The 22,592-nt window shown below is 44.4% G+C and overlaps 1 protein-coding gene across 6 annotated transcripts in view; it reads right to left on the bottom strand.

Annotated features, from left to right (window-relative positions):
* The window catches only part of LOC132475787 (collagen alpha-3(VI) chain-like), a 79,785-nt gene extending 58,291 nt beyond the window's left edge, over positions 1-21,494 (bottom strand). Inside the window, exons 1-13 of one of the 6 annotated variants that reach the window (XM_060077094.1) lie at positions 21,154-21,494; positions 15,637-15,742; positions 14,421-15,056; positions 12,489-13,085; positions 10,760-11,344; positions 9,879-10,514; positions 9,069-9,659; positions 8,349-8,951; positions 5,062-5,661; positions 4,324-4,926; positions 3,630-4,223; positions 785-1,375; positions 23-625 (exon numbers count right to left, since the gene is read on the bottom strand). In XM_060077094.1, coding sequence (XP_059933077.1) covers positions 23-625; positions 785-1,375; positions 3,630-4,223; positions 4,324-4,926; positions 5,062-5,661; positions 8,349-8,951; positions 9,069-9,659; positions 9,879-10,514; positions 10,760-11,344; positions 12,489-13,085; positions 14,421-15,056; positions 15,637-15,721 — 6,724 coding nt within the window. In that variant the 5' untranslated portion in view covers positions 15,722-15,742; positions 21,154-21,494. The remainder of the gene's footprint in view (positions 1-22; positions 626-784; positions 1,376-3,629; positions 4,224-4,323; positions 4,927-5,061; positions 5,662-8,348; positions 8,952-9,068; positions 9,660-9,878; positions 10,515-10,759; positions 11,345-12,488; positions 13,086-14,420; positions 15,057-15,636; positions 15,743-21,153) is intronic. The other 5 variants (XM_060077097.1, XM_060077100.1, XM_060077095.1 and 2 more) reach the window with 5 other exon arrangements.
* Between the last annotated feature and the right edge of the window lie 1,098 nt (positions 21,495-22,592).

The following is a 22,592-nucleotide window of genomic DNA, read 5'->3' as shown; positions in this document are numbered from 1 at the left end:
CAATGTATTTTATTTCACTCACCTATACTTGGGATGATTGAAGCTTTGTGAGAAGCAATTTGAGATAACAACTTTTGCCGCACAACAGAAAAATCAGAAGTCTCTTTGATTAGATATGCATCTCTGGGATTGTGTGCTAGACTCTGCATCTCCAACCAATCTGCATTTCCCACTCCAACACTGAAAAGTACCACTCCAGCATTGTTCAAACCTTCCAACGGAACCTGGACATCATCTTGTGACTTCCTGCCACTTAAGAGAATTAGTATCTGAGGAACTCCTGTCAGAGCTCTGCCTCCAGCAGATGATGTGAAGACATTCCTTGCCACATAATCAAGGGCTTTTCCGGTGTTCACTTGCTTGCCTCCTTTTAACTTCAAATCGCTTACATACTTCAAGATGTCCCTTTTTAATGAGTATGTATTCAGATAAAAGGCTTGAGTCGGTTTTTCACTGAATTGAATAATAGCAACCTGTGCCTTGTCTGGCCCAATATCTATTCGTTCAACAAATTCCTTGAGAAAAGATTGAATTCCCCTGGCACTTTGCTGCATTTCATCAGATCCATCCATGAGAAAAACAATATCAGCTTTTAGTTGTTCTACATCACCAACATCGTAAGTGTCTGCAATAGATTGAAAAACACAATTAAATTTGATACAAGAGGTTCAAAGTAAGCATAAGGTTATATCTGACAATTATCAATTTTATAAATCCATGCTTGAAAGACTTTGCTCGAAATTGTATTAATTTGTGTTTTAGAGTGTTTATATCTGCTTCTTACCCGTAAGAGTTCGGATTTCTGTTGTTACCTGGGCACCACTCATTATATCTTTTGCAATTGAGTATAAGGTATCATGAGATAGAGTGTTAAAATCCATGACGGAGAAAGAATGCGATGGGTTGAAAGAGATGGTTTGCAGTTCTAAAGTATCAGCATTTGTTGTTCCAACACTAATGGTCTTAATTCCACTGTCTCTGAGTGACTGTGCCGGCCCTCTGACATCATCCCCTGATCTTCCACCAGTAAACACAAATAAATATTGAGGCACACTCTCAGCACGTCTGCCCCCAACTGAAGCAGAAAACACATTATCTCGGACAAACTCCAGGGCCTTGCCAGTGTTGAGGGGCCTTCCCAACTTGTGCCTGATAGTTCTTATGGAATTCAGCACATCATTTTTGATGGAGTATGAATTCAAATAGAAATTGGTTGTGGCATCACGGCTATATTGAACCAAAGCCACGCGGTCGTGATTTGCTTCGACTTTCATGTTTTCAACAATTCTTTCCATCAAGCTACGGATTCCCTCAAAGCCATTTCTAGCGTCAGATGAGCCGTCAATAAGAAACACTACATCAGTTTTCTCTGAATCTGCAAACAAAGACACCAAAAAGAAAGAAGTGAAAGTCTATTCTAATTCTAAACAGTGTATATGGTGTAGTAGTAAACCTTGTCAAGATGAAAAATGTAAATAAGACATAATTATAAGAAAAATCAATAGTGAATACTAGGGCTGTAACGATACAAACTCACGATTCGGTTTGTATCACGATTTTTGACCCACGGTTCGATACATCCCACGATTTTTTTAAATTTAAAAAGCATTTTATTTAAACAACACATATATACCAATTATCTTAATGTAACATTTAATAACAAATAATTTGGAACACTAAACAGATTTGAACAGAAAGAATACTATTAAAGTATAGCTAAATTAATAAAGAAATAACCAAAGATTGCAGTTGGAGGATGCTTTTTGCTGGTAGGCATAATATGGCCCCTTTAACTGCGCTTCTTATTAGGCTATGTAGCTTAAATAATGACATAATCAGGCCGTATAGAATGAAACATGTTTAATAGCCTAACTTTCAATAGATGAGGAAAAACATGAACGTCGCAATAACGAGGCATAGTGTTACGAGTAGCATATGTGTGTGCGCGAGAATGGCAGTGTGCGTATGCGTGTGTGAGTGACGTCAGCGAGTGAGTGGACGAGCGAGGAGAGCGAGCGGTAGCGCGTGTGTCTAGTGAAGAAGCGAACGAGTCCGGTAGAATAAAGTACCCATCCTGTCAATAATCGGTGGCCGCTTCATTCCGACCTATAAGCAGACAAACTGCCAGTCAAATCACACAAAACAATAGAGACAGGATCACACAGGCAATTTTTTTCGCGCTTGGCCCACTCTGGATAAATGTCGTTCATATCGCATATGAGGACTTCGACGGCTGTGGAGAAATGCAATCCTCCGTAGCCACGGAGAGCTGTCATTACAGAGAGGGCATCTCGTCACATACTTACGGCATCGATAGGAGGGCGCGCTGTCAGCAGACTATTATTCAGACAAATTATTAGCAAATTTCAATCGGACAATTTGACCGAAGAGTTAGAAAGGGCATATCTATGGCGACACATTAGTGCCATAATTCACTAATGTGATAAAAGATGCATTCGGGCGTATTATATTATTCCACACGCGTAGATATTAACTGCGAGCGCGCAAATGATCTCTGCGCGCGCAAAACAGCCTCTCGCGCGCGCAAATTACCTCAGCGCGCGCAAAACAGCCTCTTGCGCGCGCAAATTACCTCAGCGCGCGCAAAACCTCTCGCGAAAGATGTTTTTACGCTCTCGCTCGAATTTAATTTTGCCACTATGGGGGAGGGAACCAAGGCAGGGCAGGCTTTCCTATGATTGGCCGTTTCTGAAGCGCGATATTTGATTGACAGCCCTCCTCAGCCCTCCTCTCATTCAATTCTGAATTGTACAGTAAATGGCTGAAACGATAGTTACTTATTGTAACTCTAGATTTTATGAGTATAGGCGCAGCCTTTTAAGGCTATCGCTATTGGGTTATCCCTAGGCGTGAGCCGTAGCACTGAAAAATTTGTAATCCCCGACCACCAACAGCGCGGGCCTCAATTACGTCCGCGTGCGGCGTGCCTCAACGACGTCCGCATTTCGCAGATATAGTCTGCTCCCAATAAACAGCTTTTCTTCAGCTATTTAAAGGACAATGAGGCCGACACTTAAAAGGCTGCGCCTATACTCATAGAATCTGGAGTTACAATACGTAACTATCGTTTCAGCCATTTACTGTACAAATCAGAATTGAATGAGAGGGCTGAGGAGGGCTGTCAATCAAATATCGCGCTTTAGAAACGGCCAATCATAGGAAAGCCCTTGGTTCCCTCCCCCATAGTGCCAAAATTAAATTCGAGCGAGAGCGTAAAAACATCTTTCGCGAGAGGTTTTGCGCCTGCTGAGGTAATTTGCGCGCGCGAGAGGCTGTTTTGCGCGCGCTGAGGTAATTTGCTCGCGCGAGAGGCTGTTTTGCACACGCAGATATCATTTGCGCGCTCGCAGTTAACATCTACGCGTGTGGAATAATATAATAAGCCGAATGCATCTTTTATCACATTAGTGAATTACGGCACTAATGTGTCGCCATACATATCGCGCTTCAGCCTTCTCACACCGCAAGACAGGTTTGTGGCTTTGAGTGTCGCGATTTCGGTTTCGATACGCGTATCGTTACAGCCCTAGTGAATAAATTTTTGTGGTATTATTAAGGATTAACAAAGTAATGTTTTAGCAGGGAAGGCAAGAGAAATACTACCTTACCAAAACTCTTTATGGGATCAGTGTAAACTGTTTTAACAGAAACCTCATCCACCAATGATAAAACATCACGTTGGATGGTCGAAAGCTCGCCATAATCATTGATTTTGAGGGCATAGTTAGGTTTGTGAGACATTGTCTGTAGTTCCAGCGTATCTGCGTCAGTTGTTCCAACCCCAATTAAAATAACACCCGTTTCTTTGAGGTGTTTGAGCGGGGCTCTAATGTCATCTCCAGATCTCCCACCACTCAGTAGTATTACTATTTGTGAAATTCCCTCAGTACGTCTGCTTCCATAGCCTGGAGTAAAGACATTGTGCTCTACATGTTGGAGAGCTGCTCCCAGGTTGTGTGGATAACCTCCTTTGTGACTTAAGCTTCTTATTGCTGTAATGATCTCACTTTTTGTTGAGTGTGTGTTCAAAGCGAATATAGTTTCTGCTGTGTCACTGTACTGGACCACAGCCACACGGTCTTGGTTTTTCTCCAAATTCAAAGTCACAACAATTCCCTGCACAAAGGCTTTGATATCTTGAAATTTTCCCCGGGAATCATCAGAGCCATCAACTAAAAATACAATGTCTTTCTTGCTGTTTTCTGTTGTATGAAGGTTATCAAAAAAACATATTACTATTAAGAGCAGTATTCAGCGCTGAGTTGTATTGATAAATCATGTGCAAGATGTGATTGGACTTACCATATAGAGCTGCCACATTAGCTGTTGCTTTAGCCATCTCAATGGTAGAAAATAAACGTGCATCCATATATGCAAGGTCAGTTAAATCTGCTGCAAAATACACATTACTGGGTTCATGTGAAATACTTAAAAGCTCAGTAGCATCAGCATGCATCATTCCCAAAGCATAGGATGTCACATCCATTTCTTCCAGGTTTGCCACCGCATTTCTAACATCATCACTGGACTGCCCTCCTGTCAACAAAATCAATATCTGAGGGATGCCCTGTTGGTGCCTGCTCCCAGAGGAAACCGTGAAGACATTGTCCCTCACATACTGGAGAGCTGCTCCTGTGTTGAGTAGACTTCCTCCTTTATGCACCAGAGCTTGTATGGCATTGGCAGCCTCCTGTTGTGATTTATGAGTGTTCAAATAGAATTCGACAGCTGAGTCGTCGCTGTACTGAACCAATGCCATGCGATCTCTGTTTTCATCTATGTCGAATTTTGCCACAATTCTCTGAACAAAGCCACGCATTGCTTCAAACGCATTCTGAACGTCATCCGAGCCATCCAGTAAAAACACAAAATCTCGGTGGATGGATTCCCGTTTATCTGTGAATGCTATTTTATGGAAGGAAAATTTGCTTAATTAGGTTGCACATTATGTCTTCACTTTATGTCTTCATTTGCCATACACCATGAAATTAACACGTTGGGTAGAAAAGATGGTAAATGGCAAAATAAATGTCCTCTTACCTAATCCAGTCTTTTGCATATATTTTGGTTGGCGAGGCACTCTTTTCACAAATGACATAAGTTGTTGATAGATGCTCATCAGGTCATTGAATCGAGGCACAGTTAAAGCATAGGAAGGGCTATGTGCCATCATTTGGAGCTCGAGTAAATCTGAATTCCTTGAGCCTATGCTGAACACAATGACCTGTTCCAGTTTCAAGGCTGTGGCAGAACTGGCAACCTCATCTTGAGATTTTCCCCCACTCAAAACAATCAGAATCTGGGGGACACCTTCAAGGCGTCGACTTCCAGAGGACTCAGTGAAGACATTTCTCCTCACATAGTCAAGTGCTGCCCCAGTATTCAGGGGCATGCCTCCTTTTTGTTGTATTTGCCGGATGGCTGCAAGAACATCCTGCTCTCCTTTATACGTGCCAAGGTCAAAATGAGTCTGTTGATCGCTGCTGTATTGGACCACAGAAACACGGTCTTTGTTTTCTTTAACATTCAATGCCTCTATAACTTTTTGGACAAAGCTGAGCATTTCAGCAAAGTCTCTTCTTGTGTCATCTGACCCATCCAATAGGAACACTATGTCCTTCTGTGTTGCATTTAATTTGACTAGGAGAGATGGGAAGTACATTTTTAAAACAAAAGACAAACTTGGGATATATTATTGTTATTTTAACCACAACAATAAATATATTTTTCATTGCAGTGCTAAAAATGTCATGCACATCAAACATCTAGAAAGTCTAGCAAACAATTCATGCAAAAATTGGAAATGTAGTCTTAAATTACAAAACATTTAAGGTTATCTAGCTAACAAGAAATCCATGTAAACTTCCACACATAAACGGTGTTAAGGAAGTGCATCCATTGTCTTTGAATGAAAAAGGAAAGTTAGATAGTAATTATATGGAACAGAAAAATCTGGAGTAAAAGGTCAGGTCAATGATCTGTTTATCATTCGCTCAAGAAAGAGCTAATCTTATGAATGGGAACAAACATGCTCCATGAGGTCAGGCAGGCATCAAGTGAGAACTGTTTGCATGAAACAAAACAATAGTATTCCTCAAAAGACGATGATTTCATTGGTAATGATAAGGAGAATACTATCTACACATACAAGTACCAAGATCGCGCAAGATCACATTGATTCCCAGCATAGAATCAATGATACTTCTTACCTACAATAGTAGGCGGTTTGATTCCCATTTTTGATTGGACAAAAGCAAGGATTTCCGGCTGAATAGACAAGAGTTCACCAAAGACTGGTAAGTTAAAAACGAATTTGGAGGAGTACGCAATTTCTTGAAGGTCTTCAACTGTTGTGTTTTTCATTCCGATTGCAAAAGAGAGAACCGCAAGTTGCTTCAGATTGTTTGCAGCGACTGCGACATTATCATTGGAGTGGCCTCCAGTAAGTACAAACAGAAAACGTTATCCTGAACAAACTGAATTGCTGTACCAGTGTTGCGAGGTACACCCCCTTTATGGCGAAGACTTCTTACAGCGTGAATTATAGCTCTTTTGGATTTATGTGTTAGCAAATTAAAATATACTCTGGTGTCGCCACTATACTGAACAACCGCCACACGAATGTTTTCCCCATCAAAGTCTAGTCCTTCTGCCATTCTTCTGATGAATTGTCGAATGGCCGGCAATCCGTTTCTGGAGTCTTCAGAACTGTCAAGGAGGAACATTATGGGCCCTATCTTGCATCCGGCGCAAGTGACTTAGTCACTGGCGCATGTGTCGTTGCTAGTTTACAACTGGCGCAGAGCGTTCTTTTCCCACCACCGCCACTCGCCGGTAAATTAGGGATTGATCATGCGCCGCAAGGGGCGGTTCGGCGGAAGGAGGAGGCGTGTTCTGGCGCAAACGGTATTTTGCCGTTTCTGAATACCATTGCGCTACTGACCAGGAAATACCTGGTTTAAAGTTAGTTGCGCGTTGTTCAGATGCTATTTTAAGGGGCATGCATGCGCATGCGATGCATACGGATTGCTTGTGCACCTCGCGCATACACTTTGCCTCTCCCATCTACCTAGCCTCACATTCTTGGTAAATTATTTGGGAAAGAACAGCTGATGCAGCGGTAATAAGTTGTAATTTTAAATCAATGCATCTGCAAACACCGTACAGCAAACACATATTTTCTTGACAGAGACATCATGTAGGCCTACATGCCCATAACTTTTAGGATTGATGAGTATTTGATCGTGAAAAACATTGTTTTACCGCGAGTGAGTGTTAAAAATAATGAATGAATGCGGGCGCGCGTGTGTGCTCTGTTTAAACACACGCAAACTAAACACGTTACGCATAATACAATCAATGGCAATGTCTATTACCGCGGGGACACATGCATATTAGGATAGCATACAATACTGATAAGAAAAAGTTTATAATGTATTGCGTATATCATTAAATAGAACCACAGTTACCGCATATCATATGTTATATCATATACGTTTTCTTTGCCGAAATTTATTTGAGGACTCAGTATTTCTGAAGTTGTGGAAGAAAACCCCTTATTCCATGTGTGAATTAGGCCATATTATTTGGCAATAAACTGAGCCATTTGCAGTTTGAAATTCATGTGCATCTGTCTCATCGGAGACTGCAGACGCGCTGTCAAAATATCAACTCCTCCGATTCAAATGCGCTCATGGCTCTTAAAGGGGATGGGAGCTGGCACTCTCGTTACGTTACGCCCAAACCACACCTACGGGTAACTAGGCTGCTTCAGACCAACCCTTTTGACACTTGCACCGCGACGCAAGTGTCATTTATCCGCCTGTAAAATAGCGATAGCGCCGTAGAACCGCCCACAAAGCTACTTGCGCTTTGCGTTTCCCACTTGCGTTTCAGACCGTTAAAATAGGGCCCTATGTCCCTTTTCCCCCTGCTGTATCAACTAGAAACACACGGAATACAAGTACCTGGTGTTTAAGATTTGATAATGTCTGTATAGATGAAAACAAACTACAAAGAAACAACTGCAGAGAATCCAAAGTCGTAGAAGAAGAAAATGCATGCTGTTTAGCAGCATGAAGGACAAGTACGATGAGAAGTGTAGACAAATGAAGTCAATGATTTGACATTCTGCTTTAAACTAGTAGCTGAAAATAAAAAATGCAAAGTCTGGGAAAAAGTGGCAAAACATCTTGCTCTAAAAGGACACTTTGGAAAGTTGAAAGGATGCATGAAAAGTTCATGCAACAATATTCTCGACCGAATATTGAAGACCTGTTGAAGCATTTTTTACATATGTATAAGCAATGTAATGTTAAAAATCTTACCTATTAAGCTTGGGATTCCTGGATATTCCATTGCAACTTTTGACACATTTAATTTACCAACAAGCAGTGGTTGAAGTAATGGCAACTCAGAGAAGTCATTCACTTTGTATGCAAAATCTGGTTGGAAAGCAATTTTTTCCAACTCGGGGAGATTGGCATCCTCCACTCCAATACCAAGCACTATGATTTCTCGATCTTTAAGAGCCACAGCTGGAGCATTGACATAATCCCTGGACTGGGCACTTGTTAGAAGAACCAATACCTGGGGAACGCCCTTGAGTGTTCTACTTCCTGTGGAGGCTGTGAAGATATTGTGTCTGACAAACTGGAGAGCTGCCCCAGTATTCAGGATCTTTCCACCCTTGTGGGTTAAACCATCTATGGCATTCAAGACATCATCCTTAGTTCTGTGAGAACTCAGATAGAAATTGACTTCAGGTCTATTGGCATACTGCACAACAGATACCCTTACTTTGTCCTCCTCCACAGTGAGCCTCTCAACTATACTTTTTACAAAGTGCTGTACTTCTGGAAATCCAACCTTTGTACCATCAGTGCCATCCAGTAGGAACACTATATCAATTTTTTCAGCATCCCTATGTGCTAAGACACAACACATGAAAGTCATTTTAGGGTACAGTTTTTAGGGCACCAATATCATCACATTTCTTATCACATTTGAAAGATACACTTTATATACTAATGAAACGCTTTGCTTACCTTGTTCAAGGACAACTTGAAGCTGCTCTTTGGGAAGGCTCACATAGTTGTTGAGCTTTTGTTGGACTGTGCTCAGTTCACTGAATTCTTTCACTTTGAAAGCAAAGGATGGGTTGTGTGAGATGTCCTGGATCTGCCTCATGTCTGCATCCTTGACACCCACGCCAAATGGCACCACTCCCCCGGTCTTCAGCGCAACGGCGGAATCTTTAACATTATCCCTGGATCTACCTCCGGTCAAGACAATCAGAAATTGTGGGACATTTTGTCGGGCCCTACTGCCATTACTTTCAGACAAGATGGTCTCCTTCATGAATTTTAGGGCAGATCCTGTGTTCAGACTACGCCCACCAGCGATCCTCATGTTATTAACAGCTCTTATTACCTCGTCTTTGGTTTGGTAGGTGTTAAGGTAGAAAACAGAAGTTGGCGTCTCACTATGCTGGACCACTGAAATACGCACTCTATCCCTTGCGATATCAAGTGGCTGGATGACTTTAAGGATGAAATCCTGGATGTAGGGGAAGTCGTCTTGAACATTGTCTGAGCCATCAATGAGGAAAGCTACATCCCTCTCAGCCCTTGTAGGATCTAGATGAAATATAGAAAAAATGAATAAGAAATTATTAAAACAATTAATTATTAAACAAAGTAAAAAAATACAATTTACACATATTTTCTCACTGCCCAAATTATTCTCCTATTGTAATATGATAACCACAGCATGAACAAATGCAAAATTATTTGAATTATAGTCATTTGAATAACTTAAATATTAAAGTTTTTTACGGCAAGTAAAAGAGAGCTCACCACTTGGGACTTCAGGACTTTCTGTGGTTTCAGTCACATCAGTGTCACCGACTACCGTTATCAATGGCGGATAGATTGATTCAGCGAGCTGTGGCATGTCAGCAAAACTTTCCGTATGGAAGGCCAAATCTGGAACAAAGGCCACTGATCGTAGTAAGTTTGGATCTGCATGTCCAGTACTGACTGTGTAGGTCAGGACTCCAGCTAGAGCCAGCCTATCTGCAACCTTTGCAACCTCATCCTGATAAGGGCCCCCTGTAATCAGAACCAATGCCTGAGGGACATTCTGGCTCCTCCTGGAGCCACTGGAGGATTGGAACATGTTGGATAGAGCATAATTCATGGCGGCTCCTGTGTTCAATACATTTCCCCCGGTTACACTCAATTGGGAGATTCTGTCCAAAACGTCCTCCTTGTTTTGGTAAGTGTTCAGGTAGAATTCAATTTTGGGATGTTCAGAGAACTGCATGAGGCCAATCTGGACTCGTTCCGGCCGCACATCCAGCTGGTTGACCACCTTAGTGATGAACTGACGCACGTAGGGGAGGTTTTGGTTCCCAACGTAGCTGGAGCTATCCACAAGGAAGACAATGTCCCTAATGACTTTAGATGTCTGGACAGTGGTTATCTCCAATTCTGAGGAACAGCAGAGGGTAAAAACACATTACCACCTTTTTAACATTAAAGATGTTTCCAGTCAGGATCAATTCAATGAACAGGTGGTATAACCAATCAATTGTAAAATGCAGAAGTGTATTAGAAGCCACTTGAGGAATGTATTTATCTCACATTTGTTTTATAGAATAAAGCTAATCCACAATCTATTTGTAACATGTGTAAGTGCTTTAAATACGTGTTTAAGTATAACTTGTAACCATTACCAGGTCCTTCTGTCACCACAACCCCACTGAGAGTGGACAGTGGAGAGATGACCGACTTGGGGTTGCGGACCAGAAAGCGGAAGTCTTTCATCATGAAGACCAGAGAGTCATCGAAAGCAATCCGCCTCAGTTCAGCCTCATCGGCAGCCTTGGATCCCGCAGCCAAGGTCAGAACCCCCATTTGCTGAAGGGCCTGGGCTGGGGCATCCACGCTGTCGCTGGACCTCTTAGAGGTCAGGACCAGCAGAAGCTGTGGAACTCCCTGCCGGATGCGACTGCCCTTGTCAGGTTGAAACATGTTGGTCCTCACAAAGTCCAGGGCGGCTCCGATGTTCACCGTCTGGCCGGCTTTGGGTTTGATTCTGCCCAGCGCCGCAGAGAGCTCATCACGGGTTCCATAGCTGTTGAGATCTATCTCACGCCGGCCAACGTTGCTGAACTGGGCCACACCGATCTGCACGTCGTCGGGTCCAATGGGGATCGTGTCAACGAAGCGCTTGATGAACTCGCGCATGGAGTTGATGATGGTTGCGCCCATTGTGCTGTCCAGAAGGAAAACGATGTCCCTTCTGCCTACTGCAATGGCTGAAAGAGACGAAAGCAAATGACTTTAAATCAATAAATGCTTATGATATTCAATGCTAATCCTTTTGTGTTGTCAGCCAATCATAGGTATTCATAGGCCCCGTCCACACGAAGCCAATTTCATGGCGAAACCGCAAAGGCCTTGTACGGTTCGGCCTTCCGTCCACATGTAAACCATGACGTCAACGCCCCACCCCTCGACCCTCTAGCCAATGACTGTTAAGGCCGCGGAGTCTCACCCTTTGTGCGCATGCTCGCCTCTTCTTATTATTTATTTTTCTTCTGGATTTCTGTAGCAGAAGCGGCGCCCCTTATGGGCCTGGAATGTGTACTACAGCGTTTCTACAGATCTACCCGGTTTCGCTTGACTCCGTCTTTACGGAGATACTCCGAAACCGGATAGATCGAAACCTTAACAGTTTTGCCCGTTTCGGCTTCGTGTGGACGGGGCCATAGTCTCAAGAGCCATCGATTCCAAAACCATAAATCTTTTTTTTCTTATATGATCATAAACACAGTAATCTATGCCATTTTGTCAGTGACTAATAATAAGTCCCTAATTTAGAGGAATAGTCTCGTTCCCACAGACCGCACTGCCACTGCCACTTGGTCGTTGACATCAGACTACCTCGGATAAGGTAGTCTGACGTCACGACCATGTGGCAGTGGCAGTCTGTGTGTGTTGACGTGTGGAGCTCTGTCTGGGCGGTGTGTGTGGAGTTCTGTACGGGCGGTGCGTGTGGAGTTCTGTCCGGGCAGTGTGTGTGGAGCTCTGTCTGGGCAGTGTGTGTGGACGTGTGGAGATCTGTCTGGGCGACCTGTCTAACGCCACAGTGTGTTTTTTTTATACCCGCGTTCACAATGCCGGAACTGAAAAAGTATCATGAAGTTGGCCTGGGTTGTGACCCGGGTTGTGGCATAGTGTTCATATTCAATCTGAAGCAGTGGGCTCACTGGCTCTTTAAGTCTGTAGGTGTGATCATTCCAACGCATATACATTTCTTTAGGTGACTATTCACAGGGAATTCTTACCTTGCCCAACTATATGTCACAATACTTCTTATGAACCTCGTAAACGCTATCTGCTTTGATTCAGCATCACCAACACTCGCTGCCCCACCCTCCATGCAGTGAAGAAACATACCTTCAGTGAACTCATTCTGAACCACAATGGTACGCTGGGCGACCCCAACAATGTACGGCCGCAGCTGGTCACCCATGCTTGCTGCCGTTTGGAAATCAGGGGCTTCTAGCACAAAGCTTTTGTCAGAGGCTACTGACTCGAGCTCAGCGACGGTGGTGCCACCGATGGCAAGGCCGAACGTGATAACGTTGGCCTTCTTAAGGGCCCTGTCGCCAACGCTAGTGTCATCCGTGGACGGCCCGGCGCTGATGACCACCACAGCCTGGGGCACGCCCTCTTCCGCCCTGCCCCCGGATGTCTGGCTTAAGAGGCTCTCGGACACCTCCGCCAAGGCCGCCCCCAGGTTGGCTTCTTCGCCTCCCGTGAAGGAGAGGCCCTTCACCGCATCCTGGACCGCCGCCTTGCTCTCATAACTATTGAGATAGAACTGAACCTCTGGGTCAGTACTGTACAGGGCCACGGCGACTCGAATAGTGTCCCTGCCCACATCAAGGCCCTCAATGATTCTCAAAGCCAAATCACGCACACGGGGGAAGTTTGCTGCTCCAACGTTCTTTGATCCGTCAATTAACAGCACAAGGTCGGCTGACTCTTGTGCTTTAAGGAGTGGGAGAGAGAGAGTGAGAGAGAGAGAGACAAAACAGAACAAAGTGCAACAAAGTGAATGTGTTAAAACAGTGAGGGACAAAAAACTGCATGCTAGCACATTTTTGCATGTGTCAAGTTACATTCAATTGTAAAACACAAACATTGCAAAACAAATCATACTACATGTAGGCTGAACCAAGGAGCTAGGGATATATAATTGTTTTTTGTATTCTTATCCTTTAATTAATTCCTGTATTTTTAGCAATTATGGTTATTAATTACCAGATGTCTACTAGTTATGAAAATAATAATGGATTATGTTTGAAAGTACTAAGGGGGGACTTTGCCTGTTATATTTCATTAGAATAATCCTAACGATTTGCCTATAAAGCCTGTAAGACAGGTGCAGAAGCCCCTGTGCTAAATATTTACTCCACTGAGTTCAGCCACACCATGCAGACTCATGTTACAGACCCCAGATAAAGTGACCAGTCATGACCCTGTGGTCCATCCTTGTTGCTTCAGAGTTCCCATCTTTCACTTATTTTATTAAAGGTAACTTTTATTTGTTCACTTATTACTCAATAACATTGTGCCCTAAAGGGTTAGGCCCTAACCCTAACACAATGTAGGAATACATTACTGTATAACAATGTAAAATGATAACTTGTTGCTATTCAAGGATGGATCCATACAAGTTCATCACTGTTTCAAGTGCAGAATAGATCACATGTTTTATTGTGATTGACACATTGACAATGAAAAAGACAAACATAAAAACGCCATACAAGCAGTGGTGGAAGGTTAGCCATTGTAAAAATGCCCAGTAACCTTTGTAATAAGATTATTCTTATTAATATTATTAATAACAGGCCACACTTCCTTTTGGGTTCTCTTATGGATTTGCTCAAATATATATGTAAGTGTGTATGTGTGCGTGTCTGCATGTGTGTGTGTGTGTGTGTGTGTGTGTGTGTGTGTGTGTGTGTGTGTGTGTGTGTGTGAATGTGGAAAGCGCTTAGCAATTATATACACAGCTAAGACTGTTCCATGCTCAAGCATTACTGTGTTTTAACATGGCTATTCGCAACCAAACTGTTGCTCAACAATGTCTATAAACATGCATAATTGTCTGGTGAATTGTGTTATAAGCATATCAAATGGGGTGAGAACAAACAAACGAAAACAAGTGATGTTAATCTTGCTGGTAGGTGGTGAGGGGTTATAGTGGTTAGAACCCTTGATTGCGTTAATCCTAGATCCCCACGGAGGCTTGCTGTGCAGCCGCCTCTGTCTGATGACGTGGGAAAATTAGTATGGTAGTGCCGACCCCTCTGGCGTTACCTGTCCCGCCTGCGGCCACATCCCGGGCCTCCATCCCCACGGGAGCGCCCAGAGCCTGGCTCACCGCGCCGCAGATCCCCGCTACTAAATCCTGCGTTATGTCCCTCAAGGCCACAAAAGAGTCTACGCTCAACACGTGAGAGTCAGCGGGCCGGCTGGCCATTTCCTTTAGCTCCCATTCTGCGGCGCCCTGCACGCCCACCGCAAACACCTCCACGCCCGCCAGGTGCAGCACCCGCGCCGGCTCACTCACGTCGTCCTGCGAGCGGCCATCTGTCAGCACCACCACCAGCTGGGACACGCCCCCGCCGGCGCGGCTGCCCGACGCCGTGGTCATGTGGGCTCGGATCAGGAAGTCCAGGCCCAGGCCTGTACGGGTGCCGCCGCCGCGGTAGCGCATGGCCGCCACGTGCTCCATGGCGTCCTCGGCGGCGGCGTAGGTGTTCAGCTTGAACTGTGTGTGGGGCGTGGCGCTGTACTGCACCAGGGCGTACTGGAAGCTGTCCCCCGCCCTCTCATGCAGCGCTTTGATCACCCCCAGCAGAAAGTGCTTGACATGTTCAAAGTTCTGCTGGCCCATACTCCAGGACGAATCCACTAGAAAGTATACATCGGCTGGTAGGCCTTGAGCGCAATCTTCAAAAGAGAAAAGCCGTTGTTTTGAGGAGATACCCATTGAGATGATAAAGAGCCCAGTACAAAGTCCAGTGTATGAACGAAACCATCACCTCTCATTTGATCGCACTACAACTGCTGCAACATTATTCTCAGGAAATACATTAAGATCATTTTAATGTTTTTGTACTAATAAAAATATACTTTTGAATTATAGGAAAGCCACTCCACTGGATTTGGTACTCTGGTTTTCCACAGACCTTAAGTTAAACACATAGTCAAGAGACTCAATAGGTCCAGCTTGTAACAATGCTCAGCGCTGGTGTGAATTTCTCTTTTTGTATTTAACGATAATAACCATTGGTCCAATTGTGGATTTGAATGAGCTAAACTGAACATCTGTATTGGGATGTGTTGGCTGCGCTCAGGCGGAGCTGCCCCTCGTGGACCCAGATCTGGACACACTGTTTGGCAGCAATGAGATAACCACACTCCTCAGGCCAGCTGTGAGCATTGCTGGAAACTGGGGGGAAATGCGTTACTGGCAGAGTGACGGAGGGGGTCCCTGCTGTGGAGGTTAACAGCACCGTGTGAACCTTACCTTCCTGTGCTTCGGTTTTATGGAGGGACCCTGCGAGCAGGACGCCCAGGAGGGCGCACAGCGGTAGCAGCAGATGCCTCCCCATCGTCCACTCCAACGAGGACACCTGCAGAGTTAGCAGAGGGCGTGGTCATCGTGTTGTCAAAGCAGCACAGGCTGTTGACTTCATGTTGTCAAGGCAGCACAGAATGCTGCAATTGTGTTGTCCAAGCTTTCCATGACGCATTCAAATTGGCTATCTTTAAGGTCTTTCATCATTTCATTTTTAAAATGAAAAGCCCAGAGTTCCTGCTCTTAATGTTCAACACTTACTTTCTACATGTTATGGTTTTGTTCTACAGCAGCTCCTTCACTAAACAGACTACATTTCAGGGCTTTGAATGCTTAATTGTCAGCAGGTTAAAGGGATATAACAAATACAGCTAAAGTAACAATGTGTGTGTGTGTGTGTGTGTGTGTGTGTGTGTGTGTGTGTGTGTGTGTGTGTGTGTGTGTGTGTGTGTGTGTGTGTGTGTGTGAATGTATTTTTTTTCAGATAGAGAACTGCAAAAGCAAGAGAGTCAGTGAAACAAATTATTAAAATATTCTACTGTCTTAAATCTTCTAATGTGCTATTTGTTCCTAATGTTGTACGTGCCAGGTGGTCATGCAGGTTTTATTGGTAATACATTATTTGGTTATAGACAGTGCAAGGTTTATAAAATCCATGGTAAAGACCAAGATAAAGGTGACGCAACAATGCGGTAATGCACTTACACTCCCTCATCTGTGGAAACCACACCGTGCCTTGTTTGACTTGAGTGGTAATCATGTGAGTAGGTGTTCCTCATTAAGTGGCTGATGGATAATGAGAGAAGCTTATGGCCTGAGGCCCATTGGAGCCCTCAGAACTAATGGCTTTCACCAGGCGACCTTCTGACAGAAAGGTCAGAGTAATCAGGAACTGTTGGTTCATTATATAGTAGTGTCAAAAATCGAAAATGAAATTAAAGGTTTCTTAAAACGTGACATAAATGTGCATTTGTTAAGGGTAAGACTGAAGTACTATGAACTATAACAGAAGGCTAGGATTCCTGTCTCAGATACATTGCATTACTAGTGCCCTCTGGTGGACAGGGGAGACATTACATCACTGTCCGGTTAAGCAGACTCAATGTAGTTTTTAATAGAACAGAAAGTAAAACATTGAAAATAGAACCGGAAAATTAGCAGGTTAAAAAAAAACATAATTGACTCATCATCAACTAACAAATCATTAATTCGCTCCATGTGGTTTAATAGCTTATGCTCCAGGTCCTGTGACTCTTGTTAATTGAAAGCAAACATTTGCAAAGCTTGTGGGAATTGAATGAAAGGTGGTTGGTCTCTGCGCTGAAAGAAAAGCTTTCATAGCGACGGCAAGTCTTGGGTCAGCTGCAGTTGAACTAAACCATGGATGATAAAACACTAGCATGAGGCTGTCATAGCACAGGCCTGCCTATGGCGCACTGAGTTACGGTTGCAGCAGCATGTTTACATACTACCTGCTCCTTGGTTAGGCTCTTCACTGGGGACATCCAATCAGCCATCCCAGTGGTCACAATGCAGTTTACTACCAATTACAACTCCAAAGCAATGTTTCAAACTATCCCAGCTAAAACAATACTTTTATTTGAGTCCCACGTTTAACCAGACATTTTTCAGAAGGCAGATGTGTTATGTCATATAGTCTGAGATATCTCAGAACTTCCTTCACCGTCTTGCAAAAACAAGAGTGCTAAGCCCCTCCGGATTGAGAGGCTAAGTGCTAGCCAGCCATCCTACATGTCACTACAGGGTTTCTCGTAAATCCAATATTTTCTTCTCTGCCTATCTGGCGCTAACATCTCTATGGCCTTCTGTCTCTCTCTCTTTAAGGCTTGTAACGGCTAATCACACTCAAACGGCATGTCAAGGGACCTTTAAATGGGTCTGCACAACAAGAGGAATCTATCTCAACTAACAAAATGCAATACACTTTCTTTTATAAATTGTAACAGTTGATTTGTAATAGTGGTATTTCAAAGGCTAGTGAATTCCAATCAAATCCAGTCTGGCCAGTGTACACATTTTTCCATACGATTCTACAACATCAAGTGGCGCTCGCCCACATGCTCTTCATGTTGGGGTAATTAGTTGGATTAATTTATCAATCAAAAATGTTTTTTTTTCTTAATGAGGATCAGTCAATACTGGAGACACACGGAGATGCCACGAGGTGCGTGTTCCATGTAACCTACTTCTTAGCACCTGTGCCCAGCCCACCACAAACACACCTCTTTAAAGCACTCCTTTATGGGACCCTCAAGGTTGTGCGGGCTGTGGCCCTCCTTGAGGAGTGTCTCAGCAAACCAATAGCTGCTGTCAAGCACATTGTGAAGCCGGACCTCACAAGTTTATCTTTTTAAGGCAAGACCACACACCCACACGCAAATACAGAGACACACTCACGCACACACACACACACACACACACACACACACACACACACACACACACACACACACACACACACACACACACACACACACACACACACACACCCACACACAAACAAACATGAACACACACACACACACCAACAGCCGCACACGGACACACACACACACAGACTCACACAAGCACACACACGTAATACACAAGCATGTTCATAGGAACATATCACTAGCAACCATGCACAAACAAAAACACACATCAATAATGTTATAATCATCCCCTCATTACTGTACCAACAACAGTCAGAGCCACAAGATTAAAGGGAAACAATATTAATGACACGCTGCCTGCCACCCACTAAGGGTGACCCCAGGAACTCCAGCAACCGACCTCATCCTCCAGTACAGAACAGAACATCTAACCGTCTGCAGCACTCTGTGCATACACCCCGTCCTTCTGGTTCCCTCATGGCAAAGGCATGTGATAATGAACCAAGCATAAAGACACCATAATGGGTGTCCATTGCCAAAAAAACATATGTTCTTTTTACCAATCCAAAGCAATAAACAGTCCAAGCCATATGCACACTATGTGCATATGGCTTTGTCTGTTTATTGCTTTTTCTTTCTGCAGCACACACACACACACACACACACACACACACACGCAGGCAGGCACACACGGACACACACACGATCATAAGTAACCCTTCCATTGAATAGGTGTTTCCCTGGGCTTTATGATTCACATTCTCACGTAGGTTGCATTAGCACCTCTCTCAACACTTCACCAGACAGACCCCTTCCTGCTTCTTGTTAAGGGGTTACCTGTCACAGCTCCTAATATGTGACACTAAATACGATTAAATAATCAAGGGTGTGATAATGTACCTATTGTCTTTCATTCGTAGGTAACAAATGAACAAGGCCATGAGGTTTGAATCACTCTGACCCACTACCTGGCCCTGCTACCCAAAGCCCAGCCCCGTAGCCTAGCATAGGCCCAGTGCAGGCCTACATAGGCCCAGTGCAGGCCTACATAGGCCCAGTGCAGGCCTGCATAGGCCCTGTGCAGGCCAAGCAAAGGCCCGGTGTAGCCCTATCAGAGGCCTGCACTAGGCACAGGCCTACTGCAGCCCGAGCACAGGAATAGCTAAGGCCCTGTGCAGGCGTAGCATAGGCCTAGCACAGGCCCTGTACAGTCCTAGCACAGGCCTATCATAGACCTAGCACAGCCCTAGGGCAGGCACAGCACAATCCTAGGGCAGGCCTAGCCCAGGCTCTGCCTCTTGAACATGACATGTGTGCTGCAGGTGATGGAGGCGGATCAAGGGCCGAGTTTAAGAGGAGGGGTTGGGTCGAGGGGGAGGAGCCAGCAGACAGGGCGGCCAGCTCCTCCAGCAGTGAGTTAGAGCTCGTCTGACACCTAGCAGATGTTCCCTCAAGCACCGCGCTCCGGCTACGTCTACAGGACGCCTCTATCCGGGCGTCCACATGACTTTGGTCAACGGACAGGCCCACAAAGTAACCAAAGTACTTTTCTTGAATTTGACTTATCTTCGTAAATAAGGTACCTGGCACGCTTCTGATCACACTAGCAAACCTGTTTGTTTCCATCAACCAAAGCAGCAGAAGAGACTGTTGGCAACAGCCAATAAAATGGGATTCTATTTGGTGTCTGTCCTGAGTGTGCTCTTTAGGTACGGCTATATATGGGCGTGCAGGGCGGCTGCTTGTAAACCTTATGTTTAGACAAACAGCAGCGCAAGCCGGAGGCAACCCTCACTTTCCATTTCACTGGTGAGCGGCGGGGAATTCAGCGCCTCCAGCATAGTAAAACGGGATCCCATCGTATTATTCTAGATACGTAGCATGTAACGCTGTTGTGAAAATTACCGTTCCTTTGTCACATGAAGTTATACATTATTTTATGTTTCCTTTTTTCTTTTAATATTTGTTTAAAAAGTAAAGGAAACTGTCCGTCTCCACCTGGACAGACATGCAGGCGGCGATGAAGATTAACGGCCCACACCTGGACAGGCTCAATCCTCCACCCCCCACTCCCCTCTTCCAGGGGACCCAAAGACCGCTGGCCCGGCCAAATCTGGCCAGTGGGGTGGAAAATAGACTTTTCACACTTTCCACTCTTGCGTCGGCCTTAGAGAGGGTGTGGTCTTTGTGTGCGCTACCGTTGCATCGCCTCAATCTGTTCAACCACCACTGTGTGCTGGGGCACAGTAGTTGTTGAGGTTTTCTGTTCTGCACAATGGACTCCGTCCTTTAACACTGAATATATGGCTGAATGTATTTTTGATCCAATTGCAGATCACTGAAGATGATATAATTTAGTAGTACAATTTGAAATAACCGACTGTTTGTTTGAGTCTATAAAAGTCTGCAGCTCTCTGTATGGAAATACTCGGGTCAGCCCCGGTATTTTTATTGGGATCTTTGATGCTAGGAAAGTCTCAGTTCTCTCAAGAATATAATTTAATAAAGTTTGCATATATAACGTTGGTCAGGTCAGGTTGCAGATATCAAACCTCTTAAAAACTAAATAAGAATACAAAGATGATGGCAAATAGAAAAAGCATATGGAACACACACACACACACACACACACACACACACACACACACACACACACACACACACACACACACACACACACACACACACACACACACACACGACTAGTATATTCCATAACAATATATATCTCAGTCCTCTGGACTAGTCTGTGGTTCCCCTTTAGCCCTTTCCATGAGTCTCTCCGCCAAACTACTGCTCTCGCTCATAAGATAAATGCATGCTGCCTGATATTTATGAGCAGGTCAAAAGGCCTCTGCAACTCTATGATCAAGGCACACAGTGTAAGCTCCCGAGTCACAACTGGAATTCCAACTGTATGTTCAATTTCATGCACATGCCATTGTCAATGTCAACCTCAAAGGAGGCAACAAAAAAGGATTAGTTTGAGTATGCACATTGCAACCATTTGCACAAAAGTAAGCCACCAAACATCAAACTTTCCCAGTTAGGCCCACATTTATAATCTACTTACCCTGTATGGAACTGGATGTATTCCAAGGTATTGTCTTCTTCTCTTCGTTAACTGTAAGAAACACTTATACCAAAGGAGAAAACAGTGCCCTCTTGGGCAATATCCTCCGGTGTAAATCCCCTGGCTGCACCAACTCTTCCTGACGGGAGGTGGATGAAAAAGGATGTGATGGGGGTGGGGTGGGGGGCATGGGGTTTGAGGGGAGATGATAAGAAAAGTCTTTCAGGGAGAGGATGTGGGGGGGGGGGCAACTGAGAGCAGAAGGAGCAAAGACAGAGAGACGGACAGACAACCTCCTAGTCTCTCACCAGAGGAGCTGTGGTACGGACTCCGAGTCTGCGATGGGACAAACCTCTCGACTTCTGGAGCCTTGCCACCTTTCTTTTCCTCCTCCCACTCTATCCACAGAAGAAGAAAAAAGGAGGCCGAAGAGGGTGGGAGCAAAGAGGAAAAAAAGGAAAAGAGTAGCCCCAAACGAGAACCAGACCCCGGGCCCTGTTTGGTGTTGGATGTGAGCGAGGGGGGGGGATGATGTCACAGCCCCTCGGTGGGATTTCTCTTACCCCATCCATGTAAAATTCTCTCAGACTACACGAAAACCATAAAATGTCCTTATTCATGAAGACCAAAATGTGTTTTCAGCACACATATTCAGCTAAAACACCTATTCCGGTTCTCTTTTCTAGGGCGTATTCACAGTCCGAAGAACACTACTTGTAGCAGGATAGGATGAGCCATGGGATTTGTTTTTCTCCAAATAAATGTTTACACTTGCAGATCACTCGGGAATGTGCAACAGACAGGGCTGTGGGCTTGGCAGCCATTGAAGATAGGATTCTGCTGCCTGGGAAAAGCAATGACACACTGTGGTAGGCACGATTAGCAGAGCCTCAGCATATCAGGCGGCCTTTCATGGAGCCTCATTACAGCTGCTGCAAAATGATCTGCAGCTGATCCCGACTGAGAATGTATGGATCCCTTAATGTACACGTATAAAGCGGCAGGAAAACCCTTGTCAGTTGGATGTGCATTGTAGAGTGTTTTATTGCTTAGACTTACTACAGTTAGTGGGTTTTTGTTGTCTCATTGCAATGTCACTGCTCATATGACATCTATATCATTGAGACATATCGTTTCAAATGCTACCACAGAAGATTTGTCAGTATTAGGCAATTTTGCCCACAAGCACACAATAAAAAAAACAGCACTACAAGGCCATAGTAATTATATTTATAACAACACCAACTATGATGATATATGCTAACACTAACGACTTCCAAAGTGAAAGGACCAGTATAATTGATTGGCTGAGTTTAATACAAGTGGGCACACAAGAGGGCACACGCAGAGGGGACAGGACTGTAGAACGACAACGAACTAGAACTAGAGTCCAGACCAGACCATGATGAGAAGAGGGGGACAGCTGTTGGGGACGTCTG

This window comes from Gadus macrocephalus, chromosome 17 (assembly GCF_031168955.1).
Source record: "Gadus macrocephalus chromosome 17, ASM3116895v1".
Taxonomy (NCBI): Eukaryota; Metazoa; Chordata; class Actinopteri; order Gadiformes; family Gadidae; genus Gadus; species Gadus macrocephalus.
This window is presented reverse-complemented; position numbering and strand designations above follow the sequence as displayed.